Here is a 26,991-nt window from a genome sequence, read left to right as displayed (position 1 = left end):
TAGATTTCTGAACTTAATTACCACTGTCACATGGAAGCATCTTCTAGGTGAGTGGTTGAACACACAAAAATATTGCCATTCCTGAATTTCCCTGGTTTGATCCACATTCCAACATATTCTCTTATTATACACCAATTAAAGCCTGTGCCTTCTTTTAAAAGCATGGGTCCAATTTTCACATGGAACCATTTGGAGCCACAAGCAGAATATTAGCAATACAGGCCAGATATATTTTGCATGACACCATTTGACCCAGGAACAGAGGTGTTAAGCAGATTGCTGTGTTGACTATGTATCTATGGTAAACGTCAGTTTGAAAATTTCTACCAGTGCTTTTTTTTTTGAAAAAGGCAAAGTTGGAGTGGGCGAGGTACAGGAGCAACAGCTGATCCTCTGTCTGATTTGTTCTGAAAGCCACTTTCCCTTATATTTACTCACGTTATATAAATGTTTTAGGCTTATTATTTCCTCTTATTAGAAAATGTATTTTTACGATGGAAGCTATCTACCACATTAGAAATCTGAATCTATCCTCACCTCATGAGAACTGCAACTTTGTTCAGAGTCTAGTTGGAGGTAGAAATGATGATATTAAGTTAATCTGCAGCAATACATCACCATAAAATAGAGGAGCAGAATTAGGCCATTCGACACATCTGCTCCACCACTTGATCATGGTTAAGATGATTCTGAACCTCCTCCCCATAATCCTTAATACTCTTACTAACCAATCTATCTGTCTTAAATTCACTCAATTTCTTGGCCTCCACAGCCTTCTGTGGCAATGATTTTAATAGGTTAACCAGTCTGGCTGATGAAGTTCTTCCTCATCTCCTTTTGAAGAATTGTCCCTTCACTCTGAGGGAATGCCCTCAGGTTCTAGTCTCTCCTACTAGTGGAAATATCCTCTCCTTGTTCGCTCTATTTATCCCCCTCTGAAACAAAAGCAGAAATCCCTGGAAGAACTCAGCAGGACTGGCAGCATCTGTGGAGAGAAATCAAAGTTAATGTTTTGGGTCCAGTGACCATTCTTCAGAGCTAATTTTAGCTGGGAGAAGGTTGGTGTATATATACTGATAGTGAGGAAGAGGGGAGGAGTAAGGATGGTTAGAGAAAGAGAGTTTCCATCGCTTCCTCTGTCCTCACTATCAAAGGGACGAAATACACCTTTCAGGTGAAGCAGTGATTACCGGCACTTCACTCAATCTTGTCTACTGTATCTGCTGTCCACAATGTGGTCTGCTGTACATGAGGGAGACGAAACGCAGACTAAGTGATTGCTTTGCAGGACACCTACGTCTGTGTGCAAAAATGACCCTGAGTTTCCTGTTGCCTGCAACTTCAACACACCATGTGTTCTCTCGCCAACATCTCTGACTTTGGCTTGCTGCATTGCTCCACTGAAACTCAGTGCCAGTTGGAAGAACAGCACCTCATTTTCCACTTGGGAACTGTGCAACCTTCTGGACTCAGTGTCAAGTTCAACAATTTTAGGGCCTTTTCCCATGTCCTTATCCCAACCCCCTACACACCAGGCCTTGTCATCACATTGTCAGCCACTAATGATCCCCATTTGCAGCTATTCATTCTCCAGGCAGACATTTACCCTTTCCTTTGTCTGCGCAACTGTTTTTCTCTCTTTCTGGGGTCCATCCCCAACTATTGTTTACTCCACCCCCTCTTACCACTCCACCTTCATCATGTATATATAATATATATCTAACCTTTTCCAAGCTAAAATAAGTTCTGAAGAAGGGTCACTGGAGCTGAAACCTAAATTCTGTTTTCTTTCCACCGATACTGCCAGACCTGTTGAGTTTTTCCAGCAGTTTCTGTTTTGATTTCTGATTTCCAGCATCCACAATTCCTTGTTTCTTTTCCTCTCAGTATTCTGTAAGTTTCAATGATGTATCCTTCATCCTTCTGAACTCCATCGAGTACAGACCCAGGGTCCTCAACTAATCATATCACACTTTTTTTTAACTGTATATATAATCTAAACTTATGAAACAGTTATTCAATTAGTATTGAAAAAGGAATAGAAAAATGTCAGTATGATTTTTTTCTTGCATTTTGTTTGAAAAACATCTTAGAATCGATTCTGTTCTAATATTATGCTTTGGCTACGTTTTGTTTTCTAGGTGCATTCCTATGAACGTTTGCAAGAAAGTGGAGAAGGGAAGAAACAGAGTCGCCAGAATATACACAATTACTGCACACGATCGGCAATGGATGATGGGAATAGAAGTTTACCACAGAATGTTGATTACAACAGCTCTTCAGAGGTGAGTTTTACAAAGAACATAAAGTATCTTATTCTATAACTGGGTTTGGACTTACATTTTAATCAATCTCTATCTCTGTAATATGGTTTACTGCAAATGTATAACATCTAAAAATGTAAACATATATTTTGTACAGACATATGTATGTATATAAGATATTATTTGCATCTCAAAGCACTTTGCATAATGAAGTGCATTGACTGTTACTTTGTTCAGCTTAAGGTATTTTCTTTGCGTACCCTCCGCAATGAATTTTGGGCACTTTTTGCTGAATTCTTATTCCATTGTTTTCGCATCTGTCCTAGCTGCACAGACCCTCCCATCCATCTTTATTTGGCCCCTCCCTTCTGACCTTTTGCCTGCACTTGATTTTTTCATTAAAAACTGATGTGACATTGGATGTCTTACTTTTCTCTGCTTCCCTCACCGATTCTGACCTGTCACCCTATGAACTTGATGCACTCTGTTCTCTCATAACCAACCCTGACTTAGTTAATAATCCTCCTAATAAGGATAGTGTTATTGTCATCTGCTGTGCTGATCCTTACTTTGCAGGTGCTGAGCATTAAGCCTGACACACTTTCTCCCCTCTCCCCGGGTCATGATCCCACCACTGAATGTCAAGCTGTTATTTACAGGACTATTACTGATCTCTTCTCCTCTGGAGACCTCCACTCCACAGTTTCCCACCTCATAGTCCCCCAACCAAGCACAGCCCATGTCCGCCTCCTTCCCAATATCTACAAACAGCACTATCCTAGCTGACCCGTTATTTCAACCTATGTATTCCCCTCTAAACTTAGTTCTTACTGTGCTGGCTCTGTTTTTCACCCTTGTTCAGTTGCTTCCCTCCTGGACCTGCTACAATGTTCCGGTGAAGATTGATGCAAGCTTGAGCACCAATGGCATCCCAGTTTTTGCTTGGGCATCTTACAGTCCCCAGACTTCAACTGCAACTTCAGAGCCCAACCTCATGAAGTCAGTCCTCCATTTTACTTGCATTCAACACACCCCCACCCATCCCATCTCCTTTCATGAGCTCGCCTTGCATATCATAAACTGTAGAATCCCTACAGTGTGGAAACAGGCCCTTCAGCCCAACAAGTCCATACTGACCCTCCAAAACTATCCCACCAAAACACATTCGCTTTGCTTGTGACCAAGAAAACTCATTTTCATCCTTGCAGACTTTTATTTTACATATTTCTTTCATACAAACTAGCAACCCCATTGTTCTTTGCGCTGGGCCTCCACACCACTCGTTCCCCTTTTGCTCCACCTTTTCCGATGATAAATGTATAAAAACATTTTACGATCCCTTTCAGATTTGAAAAAGAGTCATACTGGACTCCTATACATTAATTTTGTCTCTCTCCACAGATGCTGCCAGACCTGCTGAGTTTCTCCAGCATTTTCTGTTTATTTCAGATTTCCATCATTTAGTACTTTGTTTTTATTCTGTTTTTCTTTGAATCTTCTCGATAACCAGCAAATGTCCGACTATTACATTTGCTGTACGCTCAGATGTTTTCCTCCCTATTGTAATTATTGAACTGACTTGTGCCAGCTTTTAGATCTGACTATAATCAATACTTTGTAAATTTAATATTTGGTTTTATATTGTCAAAAGCTAGATTTTTATGGTAGGGGTCTTATCTATTATATCTGTTGCTGCATTGAAGTTATTTTTAGCCAGGCATCTCATTGACGTCTTTTCAATTGAGCTGAATTCCTTACCAAAGGGAAATATTGGAGTAAAATGTTGTTATATTTTATCCCTGTTATTTGGACATGGGTCATAGAGTTGTGCAGTTTGGAAACAAACCGTTTGGTCCAACTCATATAGATATCCTAAATTAATCTAGTCCCTTTTGCCATCATTTGGTTCACATAACTTTGAAATATTTTGCATTATGAAGCATGACCAAGTCTTTGTATGTTCAAGCCTTTGCTAAAATTCGTTAGTATCATTTTGAACTATGCCTCCAACCTTCACTTTTTGTTCAAATGGTTAAACTGTCTTTGGAGGCAGGTCAGGCACTGGCACCTCTCACAGTTGGTAAAGTTGAGACAGGTTCCTAGGGACATAACAGTACTTGCCTTCTGACAAATCTAATGAAGAGAATGGGTGGAGAATCTTTGCAAAGTAAAAATTGAATTGTATTGAAAATTTATTAAATAAAGACTTGTGGCTTTTGTATAATAATGAACTTTTTAAAAAAAAAGTGGTTTTAAAGCTGTACTAGGGGTTACCAACCTCTGTTTTTGAGTATATTATTTTGGCTCCCTCCCGCATCCTAGAACTGCGATGTGTTCTACTGCGTGTGAGAGGGGCGAGAAGACACAGAGAGGAGAGGTAAGTACCTCCTCTTGCTGTTATAACTAGGATGTTTTGGAAAAAAAAAAGTATGTTTTGACTTTATTTTGTGTATGGGCAATCATAAGAGTCCCATCGCACAACAATTTCTGAACTTGTGTGTGACCATTTATGACTTCAAATGCCAACACTTTAACGATTTTATCATTAATACATTGCATCTGACTCGTCTTTGTATTTCTAAAATGCATGTCATTACTGACAGCACTAGGAATACATATTGTGTGAAAATCCTTCAATTATAGAAATATATGTCTTCAGTAAATTTGATTTTAATTTTTAGGAGGCGGAAGTCTGTGCTGTCAATGGTGTGACATCAGAAGAGGATGGGGATGCCTGGCACAATGAAAGCAGCAGCTCTAGGCAAGTCATGTTTTAAATGATTTTCTTTTTTAATTCTTAATGATAAAAAAATGTGTTTACTCGTATTTTCTGCTTGTTGTGATGCAGAGAGTTCCAGAATCAAGGCCTGTACCAAATTCACAAGAATTTGTGGGTTTAATAAATTTTTGTTCAAATATATAAAGTAGGCAAACTTAGCAGAAAGGTGGGAAGAAGAGTGGCTCGTTTGCTGTGAAATATGCAGATCGGTTTCAAGCCGTGGCAGTACCTGACTTGTCACTGTTAAAAAACAGGACTTGTGCTAAGGAGCCATCCTGAAACAAAACTTAACAGATACCCAACCTCAGCTGCCAGGCAATACGGCACAGTTCATACTCAGTCATCACTGAGAATGTAAAAACATCTCTCCTAATGCTTTTCAGTTAGTCCATTTCATTGTTTTTTGTATTGGTTCTCTTCCCCTTTATATTACTTTGTATTTTTCCACATTATTGTTGGCTAGAGAATAAGTGGGAGGTGAGCTTGTTTGCCTAGATGTCTGGAGAATGATGCCAACAGCAGAGGTTCAACCTCAGTATTGTCTGTTTAATTGCCTCACCTGCTCTTCGCATCAAGTAGTGCCTCTCAAATTATATTATACATTATGTTACCAATTGGCTTTTCCTAATGGGAAAAGATGCTTATGGCCCTTTGTGGATTACAATATGTTACCAGTAATAAATAAGAGCCTCCAGATTAATTGGGAATTGTAATTTGTGACCGGGTCAATTAATAAGATTAAACAAGGCTATGAATGTTGCTCCCAAGACATTTTGCTCGGTCACTAGGTGTGAATTTTAGGTACGAATGATGTTGTATACTCTATGAAACAAAAAATATCTTTGTTTTATTAAATGCAAACACTTTGTCTGCAATGTGCATATAATGTCGTTTCATGGAAGGTTAGGATAATGACATTAGGAGTATTCGTATTTCAAGTTATAAAAGATGTTCATGTAAAACTGGCACCCATACTATTGGAAAGGTAGGGACTAGCAATTATTTAGTGCCTTATATGACATCAGGTCATCCAGGAGTATTTTACTTTGGTCATCTGACTTTCTACTGATTTGTGCTTCCTGACCTTCCCATTCCCGAAACCTCCATATACCTTCTTGCTGGCCACATCCTTTTCCAAACCGTTGTGCAAGGTTTGGAAGATGAATGGCAAGAGGCAGGAGGCCACCTACATAGTAACAATATTATTGAGTTTCAGAGTGGGCGATAACATTAAACAGCCAATACAGTATGTCCTCACTTTAAGTTACTTAATTTTAATTTTGATTTAACCTTGTGTTTTTAATCGGCCCAGTATCTGCATTTAGCTTCATGGATTTGCAGCTTTAGCATTGTTTCATATCCTGTGTTGATATGTACCAGTTGATACCATGTTGGAATAGCCTCAAGCAGAAAGAGTCAGCAGAAGGGCAGCAATAACTGAGAGAGTCAGGAAGTGGAACAGGTTGCTCCAAAATGGAATCAATTGGGACGTAGCAACAAGGATATTGTAGCAACAACATTTAGCCTCGTGGATTTGCAGGCTTAATACAAATGCTGGGCCCATTAAAAACACAAGGTTAAATCAAAACAACTTAAAATGAAGTAACTTAAAGTGAGGATGTACTGTTGCTTACTGTTATCGCTAAAAGTTGTAACCACACCCATAATGCATGTGCACCTGTCAAACTTTCTAAATTAGCTGTCTATGAAAAGTGAATGATAACAAGATTATGATTTGCTAAAAGGTTTGCTTGTAATACCCCAATCTAAATTATTGTGAGTTGGAACATTTGGGCTGCTGTATTTGCTTCTCTGGAGGAGACTGTGTATAAATTATTAAGTAGTCTGGAGGAAATATCTATTGAGTAATGTGTGAAATGAAAAAACAGAAAATGTTCGAAGCATGTAGCACATCATTCAGTGTGTCAGAAGACAGAACCAGAGTTAGCGTTTCAGATCAATGGCCTTTTCATTTATTTTAGTTCTCTGTTTCTAGTGATTATTCAAGTGACTATTCCGACTGGACTGCTGATGCTGGAATTAACCTTCAGCCGCCAAAAAAATCTTCAAGGCAGCAAGCAAAGAAAGCTGTTAGCAGTTCGGAAGATGAAGGGGAAAAAGAAAAAGGGAAAGAAAAAGAAATAAAGAAAGAAAGGAAAAAACATAAAGAAGACAAAGATGGCACTGCAACTCCAAAGATAAGGAGGAAACCAAGGGAGAAAAGAATAAAGGTGATGGCTTACTTGGAAAACTTTTCTTAGTCCCTTCAGTAGAACAAAGTAGAACTGGTGAGGAATTAGTTCATGAGGGAATGTCAGTTCAAAATTATTTATGATTACTGGTGCAGTACAGAGATCATTTGTAAATGATTTCACTAAACAAGTTTAATGGATAGAAAATGTTGTTATTTTCCAGAGACCACCCGCTGGTGTCATACCGAAGCAAGGGGAGACTCTGGAAGAGTGGCTTCCACCAGTGTGGATTACTGACACTATGCCCAGGCGTTGTCCTTTTGTACCACAAATGGGTGATGAGGTATTATAATTTTCTATTTCTACTGTCATGATAATGGCTTACCTTTTCTTCAACATGGGATGCATTTGTCCTGGTTGGTTTCGTTAACCTTACTATCATGGTGATGGAAGATTCTTCCAGTTTTCTTAATCTTCCTCATCTTTGCATTTTTTAATGTTCATTTGTTGTGCTTTGTTCTGAGAAGTTAATATTTGGTGGTTGATCATAATCAGGCAAATGCCCTGTTGATGATGTAATATCTGAAAGTATTGTACTTTTTTCCCCTTTTGCCATTGTTCTTCTATAATCTGCCAGCACACAAGCCCCTATTGGGAATCGGCTGGTCTTACTCTAGACCAGTGATGGCTGATAGAAAATGTGCAACTTCTTGATGTCAAACTAAAATGTTTATGTTGATTTGATTTTAAAAAATGCATGGTCAGATTAAGAAATCTACACCATATTTAAATATCATCAAGTGGGGCTATGCCTCACAATGGTAATGGTGAGTGAGTGTATAAAAGAAAGTATGACATTAAAAAATTGCTGGAAATACTCAATAGCTCAGGCCACCTCAGGTTGAGCTGACCTGAAGTTTTGTTGGAGCATATTTCCGCTTTTATCTAATTCTGATTACTAATGTCCTCAGTAATTTGATTTTGTATTGTTGTAGTCCTGCAAACAAATTTCCATTTTCTTCCCTTTTCTTTCTAGCATGGAAATCCATCTGGGGATGGCTTATGCCAGTGTTTCTTCTGAACTATATTGATTACATGGGATAAACAATTTAGGTTCCCTTTGCTTACCTAAGATAGGTGTACTACTGTTAGCCAGCAGTACAGCAAATCATGCCAAGGAATTTGCTTCATTAAATTCATCACTATTATGCGGATATTACAAATCTTTTCACTGTCAATTCTGGGAGAGAACTGTGCACATGTACACTTACTTATAGAGGGACACCATTATTGCCACTTTTAAATCTGAAAAATATTGGTGTTTCATGTAAAATTCAAATTCAAGACTTTTTTTGTATGCACTGCAGTGCTTGTCCAATTAGATTTCACCAGTGAAACTGTCATTTTTATTGTAGATGTTCATTGGGCTTTCAGGATTTCAGGTTAAATTCTGTCACAATTAAGAAACATTTGAAAAATAGGAAGCAACAGTACCAGAGAAATTATTTCAGTATAGGGAAAGGACTGAAAAGAATGCATCAGAATATGACACAAATATAAGTCACCTGGAATCAGAATTAATGCAAAAAGCTAAAATTTGGACATGTATCAAACTAAGAGCAGTTGTGGAATTAGAGAACTTAATTTAGAAATTGATGTTGGACCAGATAGGAAGTTTTCACGATAATGGCAGATGAAACTTAATTCAGAGAAATGTAAAGAACTGCAATAAGAATGAAAAAAAAAGTTGCCACTTACTTGGAGTGAGTCTGAAATAGCTGAAGGTGAACCTGAAAGAGATCTAAGAATCAATAGCCAGATGAACAGTATTTAACATAACTGGCATTTTGAACAACTTGAGCTAAGTTATGAATGGGGTCAAAATTATAATTGACTGTGAAGTAGGTGTGTGGTCCAGAATGAATTCTACATTAACCACTGGATATTACTATTCTAGGCTTGTCTCTGTACAAATTATTCTTTTGCAAGATTTTTGTTTTGAAAATCAAAAGTACTTTTCCTGTCTAAGTTTGCTTTAAACCCATTTATGTACCTGGTTTTCGAGGAATTATGATTCTGCAATTTGTAATCATCTCTATAGACTGATACAAGAAATAACTTTTTTATCAGAAGTCTCCAATTTTTTCTGTGCTTAGGCCTCATAAGCACAAGGCTACTGAGGTTTTGGTAGAAGTTGGAGTGTTCCCCTGCCCAATTGGGAATATCCATTGCCTGCTACAAGTTGGAGGTACTTAATCACTGATTACCTGAGCCACACGTTCTTGCTTATAACTTACTTTCCAATACAGACAAAGTAGTTTCATGGTGCCATGAGAAAAATGCCGTCTGCTTTTGATGTCTGAATACTATATATGAAAAATGTTTTTCAATGAAATAAGAGAGTACATCAGGTATTACTATTATTTGAGGGTAGTGAATATAGCCCAATGAAAATAGGCAGAAGAATTTATTAGCTATTGTATAAAATGATTTACAGCTTGATAAACCTACTTCTCAATGGTTTCAAGAACAGTTCAATCAGATGGTATGTTGCCCTTTATCGCAGGAGGATCTGAGTTCAGAAGTATGGGTATCTTACTGAAGTTGTACATGGCCCTTGGTGAGACCACACCTGGAGTATTGTGTGCACGTTTGGCATCCCTATGGAAGAAAGGATGTATTTGCCACAGAAGGGGTGCAGTAAAGGTTCATGAGGCTGATACAGGGAATAACAGGACTGTCATGTGAGGAGAGATTGGTTTGACTGGGTCTGTATTTTCCAGAATGAGAAGAAATTTGATTGAAACTTGTAAAGTTCTAATGGGGCTGGACAGATAGATTGCAGGGAGGATGATTTCCTGTGTTGAGCCAAGAACCAGCGGAGACAGTTTCAGGATACAGGGTAGACCATTTTTGATTTGATTTTGTCACATGTACTGAAATACAGTGAAAAGTTTTGTTTTGCTTTCTAACCAGACAAATCATACCTTACATAAGTCCATCAGGGTAATAGAACAGAATGCAGAATATAGTGTTACAGCTACAGAGAAGGTGCAGATAAAGATCAACTCGAAGAGATGAGGGGTCCAACAGCAGGGAAGAAGCTGTTCTTACATCTGTTGGTACATGTGTTCAAACTTTTGTATCTTCTGCCCAATGGAAGAGGGTGGAAGAGAGTATAAGCAGGTAAGAGGGGTCTTTGATTATGATGGCTGCCTTCCTGAGGCAGCGAGAAATGTAGATGGAGTCCGTGGAAGGAAGGCTGGTTTTGGTGATGGATGGACAGAAATGAGGAAATATTTCTTTACTCTGAGGGTAGCGAAGTTGTGGAATTCTCTACCACAGAAGGCCGTGGAAGTCAACTCACTTGAATGTATTCACTAAAGAGATGGATAATGTTTCGGACTTCAACGGTATCATGAAGTATGAGAGAAAAGATTGTGGCATTGAGGTAGAGGATCAACCATGATCACATTGAATAACAGAGCAGATTCAGAAGGCTGAATGGCCTACACTGCTCCTAGTTCTTGTATTTCTTTAAGAAATGAAGGAGCTTGATTAAAAGTTAAATGTTAATAGTGCGGATCACAAATGTCCTGAACTTGGTACTGTCTAAGCGGTATTGTTCAGAAAGGCAGTGAGGATAAAACAGACGAAAGAACTGTGGATATGGAAATCTGAGTTTTTCTGTTTCTCTCTCCACAGACACTGCCAGATCTGCTGAATTTCTCCAACAATGTCTGTTTTTGTTTCCGATTTTTAGCAATCACAGTTCTTATATTATTTTATCCTTATGGTCTTTGGTGTTGCTTGATCTGTTATTGCACATCTTATCTGAGAAACTGTTGCATTTCTCAGTCCTAATACCTGTCATCTTGAGGAACACATAACTTCACCCCCAACTTAAAAAAATGTGGGAGGTCCTAACTGTGCTCACCTTTCTATTATATTGATTCCAATATTCAAATGAATTATTTAATGCTCATAAGTATGTGAATTATGCATGTGTGATTGTCTCTAGTTTGATTTGTACTATATGTGAAAGCAGAATTTTTTTTCTGGTGAATATAGATTTTTTTTATCATCCTGTCTATGTATTTGTGCTAAAGATAGCATTGTTTTCTCATATCTAATTTCTGTATATGTAGGCTTTAGAATAGAGATAAATTCACTTAATAATGGTGTTTGTAATATTGCATATCTCACCTGACAAATTGAGACATTTTCATTGACCATGGTTGACTTGTTATTCATTGGCCCAGGAATTTTTCATTACTGTTTGCACTAAATCATTATTTTGTAAGATAATGTGATTCATTTATACTTGTGTTCTTCTGGGAATAGCAAGCTTGCTACAATATTTTTATGTTTGAATTCTAGGTTTACTATTTTCGACAGGGTCACGAAGCCTATGTTGAAATGGCTAAGAAGTTAAAACTTTTTCGCATAAATGCTAAAAAGCAAGCGTGGCACAAGATGGATTTACGGGTAAAGTATTGTCAGAGTTTGTCTAAGGAAAGTTGCGTTTTAATTTTAGTTCTAGTCAACAGGTAACATTGATTAAAACACTAGTTTTCCTGAGAATCTTGAAGAGCGGGATTCTTTTGTGAAGTATCTTCTGTTGGTCATTGGGAGTATTAGTTCACTGTCTTGGCTGAACATACTCAATGGTAGATTACATCAGGGCTCCGTCAAGGCTGTGCTTTAACTGTTGAGTCTGGCAGAATGTCTGATGGTTTATTGTATCTTGAGTTTTAGCCTCATTCTTCCTGTGTCCCACGCACTACACAATGATTGGAGGTACTTGGCCTCCCCTAAACTTGCAGTGACTTATTTTGTTGTATCTACAATTCATTCCTTTCCACCAATATTCTTTGTTTTATGAATAATGTACTGGACAGAACAAGGGATAACGTTCAGGAAAATCCACTTTTGAATATTAATGTTCGTGAGACAGTTAAACCGATGACTCATGTGACACAGAAGTAACTGGGAGCTAATATTGAGCAGAATCTTGAATTTTCTGCAGAATAGGAAATTCATTGTACCAAAATCTCTACAATTTTGTATCCATCTCTGTCTCTCTCCTCCTTTTGGGGAATGGGCTAATGCTACATCAGTTATGTTGTTTGAAAACAATATAGAGAATGGCTTGGCACGGTCTGTTCTGAGTATTTCTTAACAAATAATTCTTATGTTTATTTCTCCAGATAATGTGCCCAATTTCTGAGCTCCCTACACTTACCCCCTCTCACAGCTAACAGGTCTCAAACCTGACGTGTACTTTGCAGAGGGTGAGGGTTGGAGAATGTGCGTGCCATATTGAGCAAACAAACACCTTACCTCTTTGGATTGCTTATTGGATATGATTTGGAGACTTCTTAAACTGGAAATGGTCTTTGTCTAACCAGATTGCAAACCAACACAAAGAAAGTTGCACTGTTTTGCATTTTCATTTTACTTGAAAGCTCTTAGAAGATGCAATAACTAAAACACAGAAATGTGCCACTGGTTTGAGGTTCCCAGCTGATGGTGATACTGGACCAGTCACATCCCATAATTTGTTTGCAGGCGCTTTGTCACCATGTTAGCTAACATCATCAGTGTTTTTGCAAGGTTTGTGACATCACCACAAACCCCAGGAACCCCACCCAGGACAAACATATAAATAGAAAGCAGGAGACAACAGCTTCACTTCACTTGGAGGTCGCCACTGATGATGTTACCTAGCCAGGTAATGAAACGTCTGGATATCAAACCTACAGCTCAGCGAGCAAACCTACACCCTAATCATCAGTGTGCTTTCAGTGAAGCGTTGGTGTTCTGTTGGTGTTGCTGTTTATGTGTCCTGGTTGAGATGGGACCACCATTTCCAGTTTTGTTTCTTAGTGGTTGGTAGATGGAATCTAACTCTACATGTTTGTTAATGGAGTTCCTGGTTGAGTGCAAGGCAACCAGGAATTCCCATGCATGTCTCTGTTTGGCTTGACTTGGATGCATACGTTGTTCCAGTCGAATTGGAGTCCTCCTTTGTCCGTGTGAATGGTCAGAAGTGATAGTTGATCATGTCTCTTGGTGGCTACTTGGGGTTCGTGTACCCTCATGGCTAGTTTTCTTCTGCTTTGCCCGACATAATGTTTGTGGCACTATTTACATGGTATTTTGTATATAATGTTGGTTCTGTTGGTTGTGGGTGTGGGATCCTTTATACTTGACAGTAGTTGTCCCAACTACACTAAGACAATGTGTCCATCCTAGGACAAGCCAAACAGAGACATGCATGGGAATTCTTGGAGGCCTGGCACTCAACCCGGAACTCCATGAACAAACATGTAGACATGATGAGGAAGTGCCAGTGTTGAATGAAGGAGCAGCGCTCCAAAAGCTAGTGCTTCCATATAAACCTGTTGGACTATAACCTGGTGTTGTGTGATGTCAAACATTTAGAGATAGACTCCATATGCCAATCACTAAGAAACAGAACTGGAAATGGTGACCTCACCTGAACAAGCCAGGATGCATAATAGTAAGCGGGACAGAACACCAACGCTTCACTGGAGGAGCAGTGATGGTGTTAGCTAGAGTGGTGATGGAACGTTTGCAAACAAACTTACCAACTCAACAAGCAAGTCAACAACTTCGTTCACAAACTGAGCTACAAATCTTCTTAAGAACTTAAAGTCCCTGGCTTGTTAGACCATAAACTTATTTTTTTCTCTCTATGTTTGCCATGGAAGTCAATCACATTCTCACAAAAGGCTGCCAATGTACTTTTAACAAAAGAACATGAAAGTTTACTGCACGAAAAAATTCATATTACACTGCACAAGAACTATCTGAAAAGGTCTTACTCCAAAAATCAGAAAGAAAGATTCAACCCACTTCAGATGGAAACAAGGAGAAATTCTCCTCTCAGAAAGTAAGGAATCTGTGGAATTCCTTACCACAGCAGCTTGTCAAGATCGGGCCATAACATTTATTCAATGAGATGGACAGATTTTTAACCAGGGAATTGAGGCACATGAGTTAATGGGAGGAAAATGACGCTGAGAATTATCAGATCAGCAATGAACTCGTTGAATGGTAGAGTAAACTCAATGGACCAAATGGTCTATTTCTGCTTCTGCTCCTACAGCTGATGGTCTAATCCTTTTCCCCCAACAACTACCTTAGAGGTACTCAAATCTTAGTTGAAGGGTCCTTGTTCAGTTGCCAGCACTGTAATCAGCTTCCTTCTTAGCAGCCTTCTTGTTCATTGACTGAGTGCAGATCTCTTCAATTAATGACACTTCCTGACACTCTCTTTTTTTAAAAAAAAGGTGTTTACTGGGGATCTCACTTACTGCTTAACATGTGTTCCTTATCCTACAAGACTCTAGAAGGCATACACTTAGTTTCCACTCCAATTCTTCGACAGCCTTCTGTTTCTGATTTTCTTATAAGTAACTCAATTTTTTTATTACTTAGTACTGACTCACTGCCTAAAAGGCATATAAAAAATATTTGGATGACCACATGAAATGCCATTGCATCAAGACTGCTGGCCAAGTGGTGGAAAACTCCATTTGAATCGATATGTTTGATGACCTTCCCAGACTCAATGGGCCAAAGACCTTCTTTCTCTGATGAAAATACTTTGACGCTGAGTTCTTGGGTTACTAATAACAGGATCTTTTTTCTGATGGAACCAGTTACTGCTTGAATTAATTTATTTTTGAACCCCTCCTCCTACCTCTCTCAAAGTTGTAAAACGCATGGTAAACCCAACCTTAGCAATTATCTCCGGATTGGGAAATACCATGCTTGTCATTTATCTGATAATTACATGATTTCCTGGAAATGCAGACTTTAGCTCACTATTCAAAATGACTTTCTGACCTGTAAAAGAAAAGATCAGATCATCATAAAAGTGAGAACTAAAATCAATTTTGCTCAACTTTAAAACCCAAGTTTCCAAACAGTAACATATTTAGAGTCTTTACCATACTGGGTTGGTCTTGAAATTATTTTGTATAAAGGCCTAAATACCTTAACTTTTCTGTAACACTTGGAGGAAAGATTTTGCTAAAAGTTTGAAAGTTCAATATTAAATATGTTTTGTACTTCTGGCAGGAACAAGAGCTGGTGAAAATAGTTGGGATCAAGTATGAAGTGGGACCCCCATCTCTGTGCTGCCTCAAACTGGCTTTTATCGATACAGACACAGGCAAACTGACAGGAGGTTCATTCTCTATGAAGTAAGAGCGGTCTTTCACAGAAAGTAGGAATTAAATCATGATAAATTGAATTGCCACCTGCCTGCAGGAAGAATGTGTGATTTCTCTATCAGGAGATCACTGATGGGGACCCATAGCGATGGTACTTACCAGCAGATAAATACTGAGGAAGGAAGGGTGATTGTGCTTGCAAGGTGAACGTTATTAGGTGAGAGAGAGCAAAGATATATCCTTGTGTCAGCAAGACCATACCTAGTCTGAAATGAAACAAAAGAGAACAAATATTTAACTGAGATTTCTGGACTCTTTCTGAGCCAGTTCCCTTCTCACTGTTGGTGTACATTGGCTTGATGTAATTATGCATGACTGCTGTAATCAGCAACTAAAGTCATGCCAGGGTTGAAATTTGTATCTTAGGTGCATGACATTTATATTAATCAGGCCCTTGCTTGCATTTAAAGGATACTGTGGCTTTGCCAAATATTACAAGAGTTAAATTGCAATGAACAGAAGTACATCAAGAAGGCAGTCCAAACTACTTATCCCATTCTGGCCAGCTAATCATGACTAAACTCAGACAGGATGAGTATACTTAATGTCAACTGGACCAATTTTTCAAACAATGCCATGTCCCGTCTTGATGGTCAGAAACAAGTGGCAATATGTAAGTTTAAAAGGTAGTCTCTACTTTTAGTAATTAGTTTGGAACAAGTTTAAGATTATTATTTTAATTTTTTACAGGTGGAGTAGAATTGACTTTGAGGTTAAATGAGAATAGAATTGAGAGATGTGAAAGGAACTTTCAATCCATTGTCACAGCTTGGACCTGATTGTAAAATTTAAGATGTATCTCAGCATGCCTCAGTGCTGCACATAGTTCACTGTATCCAAGATGTCGTCAGTCATTACTCCGTTACGAATAAACAAGATTAGATTATTTCTGCTTCTGAACTCTATAATTTCCAAATAGCTCATTATATATGGCTATTGATCAATATGTTTTAAGTTCTACAATATTATTCGGCTAATCCTTCTTTGTTTTCGCACTGAGTTGTCATGCCATCTTAGAAAGAGAGTTAGTGTTCACTGTACGTTGTTTCAAAGAATGTAAATTGGTATTTTAAGTATTTGTTTTTATTCTACTTTAGGTACCATGATATGCCAGATGTTATTGATTTTCTAGTGCTACGACAGCAGTTTGATGAGACAAAATCTCGACAGTGGAAGATTGGTATGTATGTAAAGACAAATCAAATGAATATTATTTGTTTTTGATGGTTCAAATTGGCATTAGTTACAAATTCCAATGCTCATTATCCTGCAATGACTATCCTAATAAGATTAGATGTTAACTCTGGTTAATAGACAATGCTTGTAAAATTGTGATTGACTTTTGTAATTTGAAGAAATAAGGTTTATAATTAAAATATATGTACTCTATATCAGTGTTACAAAACAAAGCCTGGAGTATTAATAATTGGGCCAGTTGTAAACTGTGGCCCTAAAGTACCTATTAGTTAATCACTTAAGGGCTTATATTGGAGATGTTACCTTTCTCATATCCATAGACTTATCACCCAGTGCTTAATTGCTGAGATGGCATGAAGGGACTGAGTACCTCTTGGGACCAACTCATTCAATTATTTTCCTTCCTTATCACCTCCAGTGAAGGGAAATGCCCATCCTTGTACTTTAATAAAATGTGTGCTCAGGGACTCCTACAGTTTGACATAAAATTATACAAGTTTATGTAGGACATTATAGAATTAATAAGAGCAGTCAAATCGTGTAAAATTATTCTATTGTAAGAGGAATAAAACTTCTTATGGGGAATTACAGGAATATTCTTTACTTGGTGCATTAGTTTATTAAACTGTAGTTCAGTTTAAAATTGCATTGTATTTATTTTAGTTTGGTTGACATGGAGCGACTTTAATTCCACTATGAATATCAGTGTCCTTTTGACTTATTACACTTTAGGAGATCGATTTCGGTCAGTGATTGATGATGCATGGTGGTTTGGGACTATTGAGAGCCAGGAGCCCCTACAACCAGAATATCCTGATAGTCTATTCCAGTGCTACAATGTCTGGTAAGGTTATCTCTGATTGTATGTATAGTTAAGAATAACTTAACTGACTTAAATAGTGTAGTCACAATGTTACGTAAATGTGAGAGGGTTATTTGACATCTACTTCTCTTCCTTCCCTTGGAACTGAACCTCTGTACCAGATCTAACCACATCCTGAATAATTCCAAAGCTTTTTCCTTCACCAGTTTAGCCACATTACATTCCAAGAATTGATTACTACTGATATACAGGTTGGTAACAAACTGCATAAGTTTGCAAACTGCACAAAGAGAAATTGTAAAATTTTCCACAAGTAATATCATTCGAATGTGAAAAACTTAGTTATCTGCTTTGAAGCTGAACCAACTATTCATTTCGGGTGAGAGCTAAGTAACTGAAGATTTCCACCATCTGCATTTACCAGAATGATAACTGGGACAGAAATGGAAAAATGCAAAGGTGCAGTTGCACTGATGATCAGTGCTCTGGTTTGCCAGTAATCCCCTTAGTAGAGTTTTTTTTCCAGAAGCAGTAATAGGACAGAGGGCTATCTCCAAACATGAGTAATGGGAGATAATTAAGATATTAACAAATCAACTGCACCTCCTACTGACCACAGCACCAGGAAAGGTGTCACAGCAGTGGAGCTAAGCAACAACATTCCAGGCCTTTCTAGCTGGTTACAGCTCTGTTGGCACAAACTGCCCTCTGGAGGAGTTTTCCCATTGATGATGGTGGTCTGGGTGTTTAAAATTGAGAAGTTTTAAAAGTGCTGAGGAGGCATCTCCGAACAGATGTGGCCTCTCTCTCTGATCTGAAATGGCTGGCAACAGCTCCTTCTGAGTTGGAGGGCCTCCTGTTGGTTATCTGGCTTTGGAAATCTGCCCATAACTTAAACTGGGCAGCAAGAATTTCTTCTGTGTCACGTATGTAGAATTGAAATAGAAATCATGCAAAGAAATGCATGTGGCTGATATACTGAGTGGAGCCCATTTGTGAGAAAACAATAAAAGCCTGCTAGAGAACATGCTGGAAAATAATATGATCACATGTCAACTTCCTGTCTCAGAAGAGAAATTGGAAAAATTCAATAGAACAAGAGTTGCAAATAGTAAAGGAAGAGGTGCTTAGGGAATGGCCAGAAACTAGAATAAAAATTTCAAAGATGACCCAGCACTAATAGACACTTGGAGAGGATCTGATCTATTCAGAGGGGTTAGTTTTGCAAGAACTCAAAACTAGTCATTTCACTGAAAATGAGAAAGGAAATGCTTGATAGGATTTCATGAGACTCACCTAAGAATCAAGTGCAAAAACAAGCAAGGGATATTCTTTTCTGGCCAGGCATGGCTAAACAGATTGAAGACTTTGTAGCAAGGTGTTCAGTATGCAGCTTTTCCAAGAACAACAAAGCACCAGATCCTCTCATTTGTCATCAAGTGCCTAAATGAGTTTTGCCAAAGGTTGAAGTTTATCTGTTCCATTACAACAGTGGAGAGTATCTTTTGTTCCTGAATTACTTTTCATAATATCCCGAAATCTCCAAGTTGAGAGAAACTACAAACAAATCTTTATAGCAATGAAGTTGCATCTTTGTAAGGAGTGGGATTCTTGATAAAGGGACAAGATAGCACAATTTGCCAGCTCAGGAGTTCTGAAACTTTGTAAGCAGCTGGGAAATTAAAGCATTCACCATCAAGTCCTGGGTTTCCACAGTAAAATGGTCAAGTTGAAGACAGCCACTCAGACTATAGAGAATCTGCTGAGAAAAGTACAGGAAGGCCAGGGTGTTCCCATAGGTGGCTCTGTTTGAGTTCCAAAACACACCTTTGGACATGGTTGGATTGTCACTTTCTCAATTACTCACGGGTCAGAGACTGAAACCAAAACTGCCAGGTTCTGAAAAGTAGTTAAAGCCTGCACTGTAGTGAATTATCCAGGAAGTGTTCAAGAGGAGACAAGTCAAGTGCAAGCAGTATTTTGCCAAAAACAGACCAGAAATTTGTCTGTTATTGGCAGAAAGAGGCAGTGTCCTAATCAGACAAGACAAAAAATGCCAACTTGCAGTCATGCTAGAAACACTTGACATGCCAAGACCATACATAATACAAACACCAGATGTTAAACTGTTCAGAAGAAACTGGAAACATCTTCTGAAGACTAACTAAATATCCTTTCCAAAGTCATTTTCACTGTCAATGAGGACTTGACAATATCCAAGGAGTGAGAACAGGAGCAGGTTGTAGTGGGGAAAAGGTCACCGGTGTCATCACCTGAAAGACAGAGTGAACCAAGACCAAGAGAAACGTGTAAAGGACAAGTCGGAACTTTAGGATATGGAAGGCCAGTCAGGACTCCTAAATGAAGGCTGGAAGGTTTCTCAAGCCGAAGATAAAGTAGAAACTTTAAAAGCCAATGAAATATACATTGCCACGCACCATCCTGATCAAGCAGCACGGTGGCTCAGTGGTTAGCGCTGCTGCCTCAGTGCCAGGAACCCAGATTCAATTCCAGCCTCGGGTAACTGTGTGGATATTGCACATTCTCCCCACATCTGTGGGTTTCCTCTGGGTGCTGCAGTTTCCTCCCACAATCCAAAGATGTGCTGGTCAGGTGAATTGGCCATGCTAAATGGCCTGTAGTGTTAGGTGCATTAGTCAGTGGTAAACATAGGTAGGAGAATGGGTCTGGGTGGGTTACTCTTCGGAGGGTCGGTATGGACTTGTTGGGCCGAAGGGCCTGTTTCCATACTGTAAGAAATCTAATCTAATCTAATCTGCTTTGGAAGTACATCAACATTCCTTTGCTGTTCGTTGGTCAAAATCTTGGAATTCCCTCCCGACCAGCTTCATGGATATACCTACAGCACATGATCTGCAGTGGTTTAAGAAGGCAGCTCACAAACACCTTCTCAAGGGCAACTAGGGGTGGTAATAATAATACTGGCCCAGCCAGCAGTGTCCACATCCCAGGAGTGAATAATAAAAATAGAGTGCAGTACTTGAAGTCAGATATAGGGGGTACAATTATATTACTGTGCTGGAGGTGTAACATAACTAACCCTGCACGAGGACAAACAGTAAAAGGTTTGCCTAAACAACAGGCCTTAGTGTGTACATGTTAGAGAACATGTTTTGAGAAAATCAATGAGTGACAGCTCTCTACACGTGTCTGGATGCGACCCCCATTTGACTTTGTCACAGACCAAAACCCTCCATCCTGCCTCTGCATTTCAAAGGTTAAAGTTATGAAGAGTTCTCTCTCAGTGCTGTCTCCCTGGAGTTTCTAAAAACTTGATTGAAGTTTTCAAGAAGTTAAAAGGATTTCAGGAGTGTGAGAACCTTAATTTCCACTTTCTGGGGAGTCCTGAACAAGGGGGAGCAATCCAGAAGTTACCACCAGACCTCTTGGGAGTGAAATTAGTAAACACTTGAATGTACAAAAGGTGGTGGGAGTTTGGAATTCACTACTCAAATAGGGAAAGTTTTTAAAAAGCTATGTTAACTTCTGTTAAGCAAACATATTGATAGCAAAGGTGTGTACAGAGTTAAGTCACATTTCAACCATATATGCAAAATGCCTGGCTGCTTTTATTAAGGTGATGATTAGAAAAACAGTTATACATAGCTTGCAACAATATGTTAGGTTTTATGTAACTGATAATAGGATAGTATTGGAAAAATATTAATGCCATTGCCTACTATATTTTTGTATGAATGTTAGCACCCTTTAATTATGAAATTGAAATGTTATTACCGTATTCAAAGGATTGACTAAGGAAGTGAAAATGAATTGGATAAAAATAGTCAGTGGAACATAAATTGTTGTATAACATGTTCTGAATATCTACTCACATAACATGTTGGCAGTGAATACAACAGGGCAGTTCAGCAGTTAAACTCTGATCATTCCAATCATGAAGTTGCCTTTTTTGTGTTTATTATGTGTTGATGGATGAATTTGTGACAAATCTTCTTTGATTGTAGGTGAAGTGTTTGACATTGAAGGCACTGTTTGTCTTCAGATTTTTCTATGATCAATCTGCAAATGCAGTGTTTGGCCAGGATAGGTTATTGGGAGAGTACCTTTGCTATCATCTTTAAGACCATTCAACATTGGTCAACTATGTAACAAAGGAAGAATTTTGTCCACATGACTTGTTTGTAAGTGTGTGGAGTAACCTCTATGAATTCTTTTCAAGTGTATTTCATAATATCATCTGAGTATGTGCAAGTTGATCTTGATGTAAATTTTAAACAGGACAGAAGATTCATGTTGAGGGAGATTACTATCTTGGTTAAGCTGAATTGTTTTAATGTAACTGATTGCTGTTGGCTTTTGCTGTAAATCACCACCATGACTGTTTCATTTCTGCTCCTCAGCAACCTGGTTAACTGAGCAGATCGTATATCAGCTCAACCCCACCACCGGAAGAGTCTTTACTTTGGCTGTGCAAGACCAAAGTAAATTTGACAATAAAACTTTATCATGTGTATTTATGAGGTTTGAACATTAAGTGATCCATTAGTTGTCAGAATGTTGTTTGAATGTTTACTTGGTTGCTGATTTAATGTGTCTAGCGTGTTAGAATGGAAGGTACCTAATGTATCTATTTTCTATTGTATATTAAATATGACCAGCACTACTCCAAGGCACAGGTCCATATTCCTTATACAAAAATAATTTCTAAAATACCCAAATTTCTGGGGAGGGCATTGATGATTATACAGAGTTAAGTCACATATGAAACATGTCATTGAAAGGCAGAACAAGCTCGAGGAGCTAACTGGCTACTCTTTTTTCCTACGGTACTACATTCCTAGTGATTACAATGAAGTATACAATTTAAGAGCCATCTATTTCTGGTTTGATTTGCAACTATTCATACAGTCTTTAGAGGCTTATGTTTTGCCTTTCTACTTCTAGCTGGGACAATGGAGATACTGAAAAGATGAGCCCTTGGGATATGGAAGTGATTCCACATGATGGTATGTACAGGCAAAATTGTGCATTCACTGAAAAATATTTTTGCTTTAACTACAGCTTACAGTTTGTCAAATCTTAGCTATGTCCATAATAGAGATCACTGATAAATTAAATCAGTGGTAAGATGCTACTAGCATAATCATTCATGATGGAATTGTGTGTGATCATCTGTGTTTCTGTGTTTTTATTCTCTTTCGTGTGTTGCTGTTTTGTGCCTGGGCAGCCGTTCTGTTTTCAGGATTCCAAAATATATAGCGATGGCCAGGTCTTTTATATGAAATGAAGCTTAGGTAGAACCACTGACTATCTTCCCTACCTTGTACAGTGTTTTGTATATGTCATAGTTGTTATGTATTTTTGGGTTTTTATAGTCAGCATTCATTCATGGCATATGGGTGTCATTGACTCGCCAGCATTTATTGTTTGTCCCTAGTTGCCCTTGAAAAGGTGGTGATGAGCTGCCTACTTGAACTGTTACAGTTCACCTGGTGTGGGTTGACTCACAGTAACCCTTAGGGAGGGAATTCCAGGATTTTGACCCAGTGACAATAAAGGAACGGCTCTATATTTCCAAGTCAGGATGGTGAGTGGCTTGGAAGGGAACTTGCAGGCTCCTTCATTTCTGCAGTGCATTTGTAGATTGTACACAATGCTGCCACAGAGCATCAGTGGTGGGGGAATGGATGTGGGGGTCAAGCAAGCAGGCTGCTTTGTCCTGGATGGTGGCACGCTTCTTGAGTGTTGTTGGAGCTGTATCCATCCAGAAAAGTGGGAAATATTGCATCACACTCCTGACTTGTGCCTTGTAGATGATGGACAGACTTTGTGGAGTCAGGAGGTGAGTTACTCACCACAGTATTCCAAGCCTCTTGACCTGTTCTTGTAGGCACTGTGTTTATGTGGCGATCCAGATTATTTTGTGGTCAAGGGTCAACCCCAAGAATATTGATTGTGGGGGATTCAGTGATGGCAACACCATTGAATGTCAAGGGCAGTGGATCAGTTATTTCTTACTGATGGTCACAGCCTGGCATTTGTACAACACGAGCGTTACTTGACCCTTGGTAGTTTCTGTTCAATTCTTTTCCAAAATTGTTTATTATAACAGGAGGTAAAATAATTACTCTGTGTAAGGCTTCACTGATATATCCTAACCCAAGAATGAAGCCTTAAGTCATAACATTTATTTTGCAATGCAATCTATAAATGTATAACCAGTAGATCTTTAGTAGCAGTGCACATGACAAGTTGGAATATATGGCCTTTCTCAGTCATCCAAGATTTTCATGCTGCAGTTTCTTTGCCTGTCTCCTGTTACTTCTTCCTTTTTCCTTATTGCCTATCTCATTAAATTTATTATGTTTTTCATCCCTGATCTTTTCCACGTTGCTGTCTGCATTTTCTTTGTGCTTATTATTTGGAAAAGGCATTGATAACTACTGTCTATAATTTGGATTGGTGTTGTGGGCAAAATCTAGTTGCCTGGCTCCTTCTGCCATTCTCCACCTCCTGTGGTGCTGTAATCATTTAGTCCCATTGTGCCTCTTTACTGTTTTGCCTTCCTACTGTGCTAATCCATAGTTTGACAAAGCTGTAAAAGGTGCAAACAAAAGGACTTTTTCGAGAGGAACAGAACTGAAATATAAACAGATTCTAATAAAAATGGTTGATGATACCTTCCTTATACTGTATTGAGGATTTTGTGCACAGTTCTGCTGTCCGTATTATCAAAAAAAAGGAGCATTGGCAAAAAAAAATTACAAGGATAACACAAGAAATACAGTTATCATGAAAGTCTGAGAAGGCTAGGGCTCTTTCATTTAGAAAGTGGACGATTGAGATAATTAAAAAATTATGAGGAAGTTTCATTTTTGTCATTCACTCTTGTCTGTCCAGCTACTCATAGCCAACTTTTTTTAAAAGAAAGAGAAATTTAAACTTTATCTGAATTGGGTTTGGCTAGCGTTAACGTTCCATTAATAAGACAATGTCATCATATTATTTCCTTTGGATTAACTGTGCTTATTGTGTTTCAGCTGTTTTCCCCACTGAACCTGGATCAAGTGTTCCCTTGACTGCTGCTGAGCATAAGATACAGCTGTACAAATCTCAGGAAGGAGAATGGGGCTGCAGAAAGAGAGATGAAGAATGTGATAGAATTTATAATGGGATCTGTCAGCTCATAACTCTTGGTATGTCCTTACCCAAGAAAAACTGAAGTAACTAAATTAAAGTCAAACGTGCAGTTGGACAAGAAGCTTTGACTAAACTGTTAGATGTCCTTTTGAATTAAGTTCACATTATCCTCCTAATCCCACTCTCCATGTACCAGGTGTCTGAGTGGTACTAGCAAGATCCCGCTCAAGTGATTCAATACCTTTTTCTTTACCAGTCTTCTAATCGTGCCTCCGTAACTAATTAATGAACATTTGACATTGACTTGAGGTGATTGAGATCTCTAATTCACCGTCAGAAATCAAATATATGTTGTGATTCCTGGCTCAACTCTGAAGAACAATACCTGAAGCATTCAGAATTTTGTTTCTTTATGAAAATTATTTTTCAACTACCAAACAAGGTGACTAAAATGATTAATTTCTACAATTTACCATATATACTTAGATAAAGGCTAACCCCTAAAAGTTCTTGCCACATTCCTTTATGTTAACATCATTTTTGACATTTCTGATATCTCTTTTGTTTTCTTTGCTGGGCCTCTTACTGAGATATTGTAACATCGATAGTTACAGGTGAGATACTGGAACACTGGAGGTTGGTTAAGAAAGGTGTTTAAGAAAGGTGGGTAAGGTCAAGCCAGGGAATTATGGACCAGTGAGCCTGACGTCAGTGGTGGGAAAGTTGTTGGAGGGAATCCTGAGGGACAGGATGTACATTTATTTGGAAAGGCAAGAACTGATTTGTGATAGTCAACATGGCTTTGTGCTTGGGAAATCATGTCTCACAAAACTTGATTGAGTTTTTTGAAGAAGTAACAAAGAGGATTGATGAGGGCAGAGCGGTAGGTGTAATCTATATGGACTTCAGTAAGGCGTTCGATAAGGCTCCCCATGGGAGACTGGTTAGCAAGGTTAGAGCTGCACATTCCTGATCTAATTGTAGTAAATCTTCCTTGTCTCCTCTCCACAGGTATCATAATTTTTCAAGTTATAAATTCCTTGAACTTTTACAATCTCATTTCAGATATTGCTGCTCCATTTGTGGCACCTGTGGATCTCCAGGCTTATCCTTTATATTGTACAGTAGTGGCTTATCCTACAGACCTCAACACAATCAAAGAGAGGGTAGAGAATAGGTTTTACAGGTGAGTCGACGCAGTATTTTACTTGAGAGCAGGAATAAAAGTCCAGTGCTAATCAACATCTGATGTTACAAAGTTAATGAGCTGGTGATATACTTCTTTCAGAGGAAGGACAATATTGTAATAAAAAAACTTTTTATGGATTTGCAGTAGCATAACCACATGGGCAACAATGTTTATAAACTAGAGCATGGAATAACGGGTCAAAAGCTCACCCTCTGTTTCTCAAACATTACCTCATTTTAGTAACAGGATGTTGCTCTGGGTTGTCCTTAAGCTGCTTTTAGACAGTTGAAAGAAAAACGTTGTTAAAGGTTGAATTCTTTTGCATTGACTCAGCTTTGTTTTCCCACTCGGGGCAATGATTAACAGATTTGTGAGATTAAAATGTACCTAAAAGTGACCTTGGCAGTGGGCAGGAAATGCCCATATCTAAGTAATTCATCCACCTTTGCTAAAGGGGAAAAGCTGTTGTGGGAAGGACCTTTGAATTTTGTGGGCTGTGATCAGTATTATAGAGAGAAGAATAGAATTACACTTGTTCAAAATATTCTCTCAATTTTTACCTTTGGTAAAATGAACAAATTTTCTGGCAGTGTTTACTATCAATTATAATTCACTAAATGTCATCCTTCAGAAAAAAACATGGGTGTAAGCTATAACTGAGTGGTGGCATTCTGGCCTCCAACCAGAAGCTTGTAAGTTAAAATCTGAAACAATATTTAAGCATAAAATCTGGGTTGATACTCTAATCTGTTTCATATTATTTTTCAATATGTATTGAAGATATAATGTTGCATCTGATGTGGACAATTTGCAGCACTGTCTAAATAATGGATGCAGTAATATATACTGTTAAATTTTGCAAATTCATGCACCTGTCATGAAGCTGTGCATTTCTGGTAGTGAACATTGAGAATTTAGATGAAGATATTAATGTGATTTTCTATCAACTTTATATTACACATAATACAATACAACAGAAATTTAGAAAAAAATGGCACTTATTCTCATTCAATGCATTCCTTAAATGAATGGATATATTCAGTGAATTATATTAGCGAGTTTTGAGAAGATTTGTAGCTCAGGTTGAGGTACTGGATGTAGATTTGCTCACTGAGCTGGAGGGTTCATTTTCAGACATTTTGTCACCATACTAGCTAA

The 26,991-nt window shown here is 38.3% G+C and overlaps 1 protein-coding gene across 2 annotated transcripts in view; it reads left to right on the top strand.

Moving 5' to 3' along the window:
* Positions 1-26,991, top strand: part of phip (pleckstrin homology domain interacting protein) — a 206,553-nt gene that overhangs the window by 148,818 nt on the left and 30,744 nt on the right. For both annotated transcript variants that reach the window (XM_072553357.1, XM_072553354.1), the window contains exons 21-31: positions 2,142-2,285; positions 4,946-5,025; positions 7,040-7,274; positions 7,459-7,578; positions 11,616-11,723; positions 15,348-15,472; positions 16,600-16,682; positions 17,432-17,543; positions 22,449-22,510; positions 24,545-24,700; positions 25,710-25,830. In XM_072553357.1, coding sequence (XP_072409458.1) covers positions 2,142-2,285; positions 4,946-5,025; positions 7,040-7,274; positions 7,459-7,578; positions 11,616-11,723; positions 15,348-15,472; positions 16,600-16,682; positions 17,432-17,543; positions 22,449-22,510; positions 24,545-24,700; positions 25,710-25,830 — 1,346 coding nt within the window. The remainder of the gene's footprint in view (positions 1-2,141; positions 2,286-4,945; positions 5,026-7,039; positions 7,275-7,458; positions 7,579-11,615; positions 11,724-15,347; positions 15,473-16,599; positions 16,683-17,431; positions 17,544-22,448; positions 22,511-24,544; positions 24,701-25,709; positions 25,831-26,991) is intronic.

Source organism: Chiloscyllium punctatum, chromosome 3 (assembly GCF_047496795.1).
Source record: "Chiloscyllium punctatum isolate Juve2018m chromosome 3, sChiPun1.3, whole genome shotgun sequence".
NCBI lineage: Eukaryota > Metazoa > Chordata > Chondrichthyes > Orectolobiformes > Hemiscylliidae > Chiloscyllium > Chiloscyllium punctatum.
The sequence above is the reverse complement of the archived record's forward strand: the minus strand, read 5'-3'. Positions and strand labels throughout refer to the sequence as shown.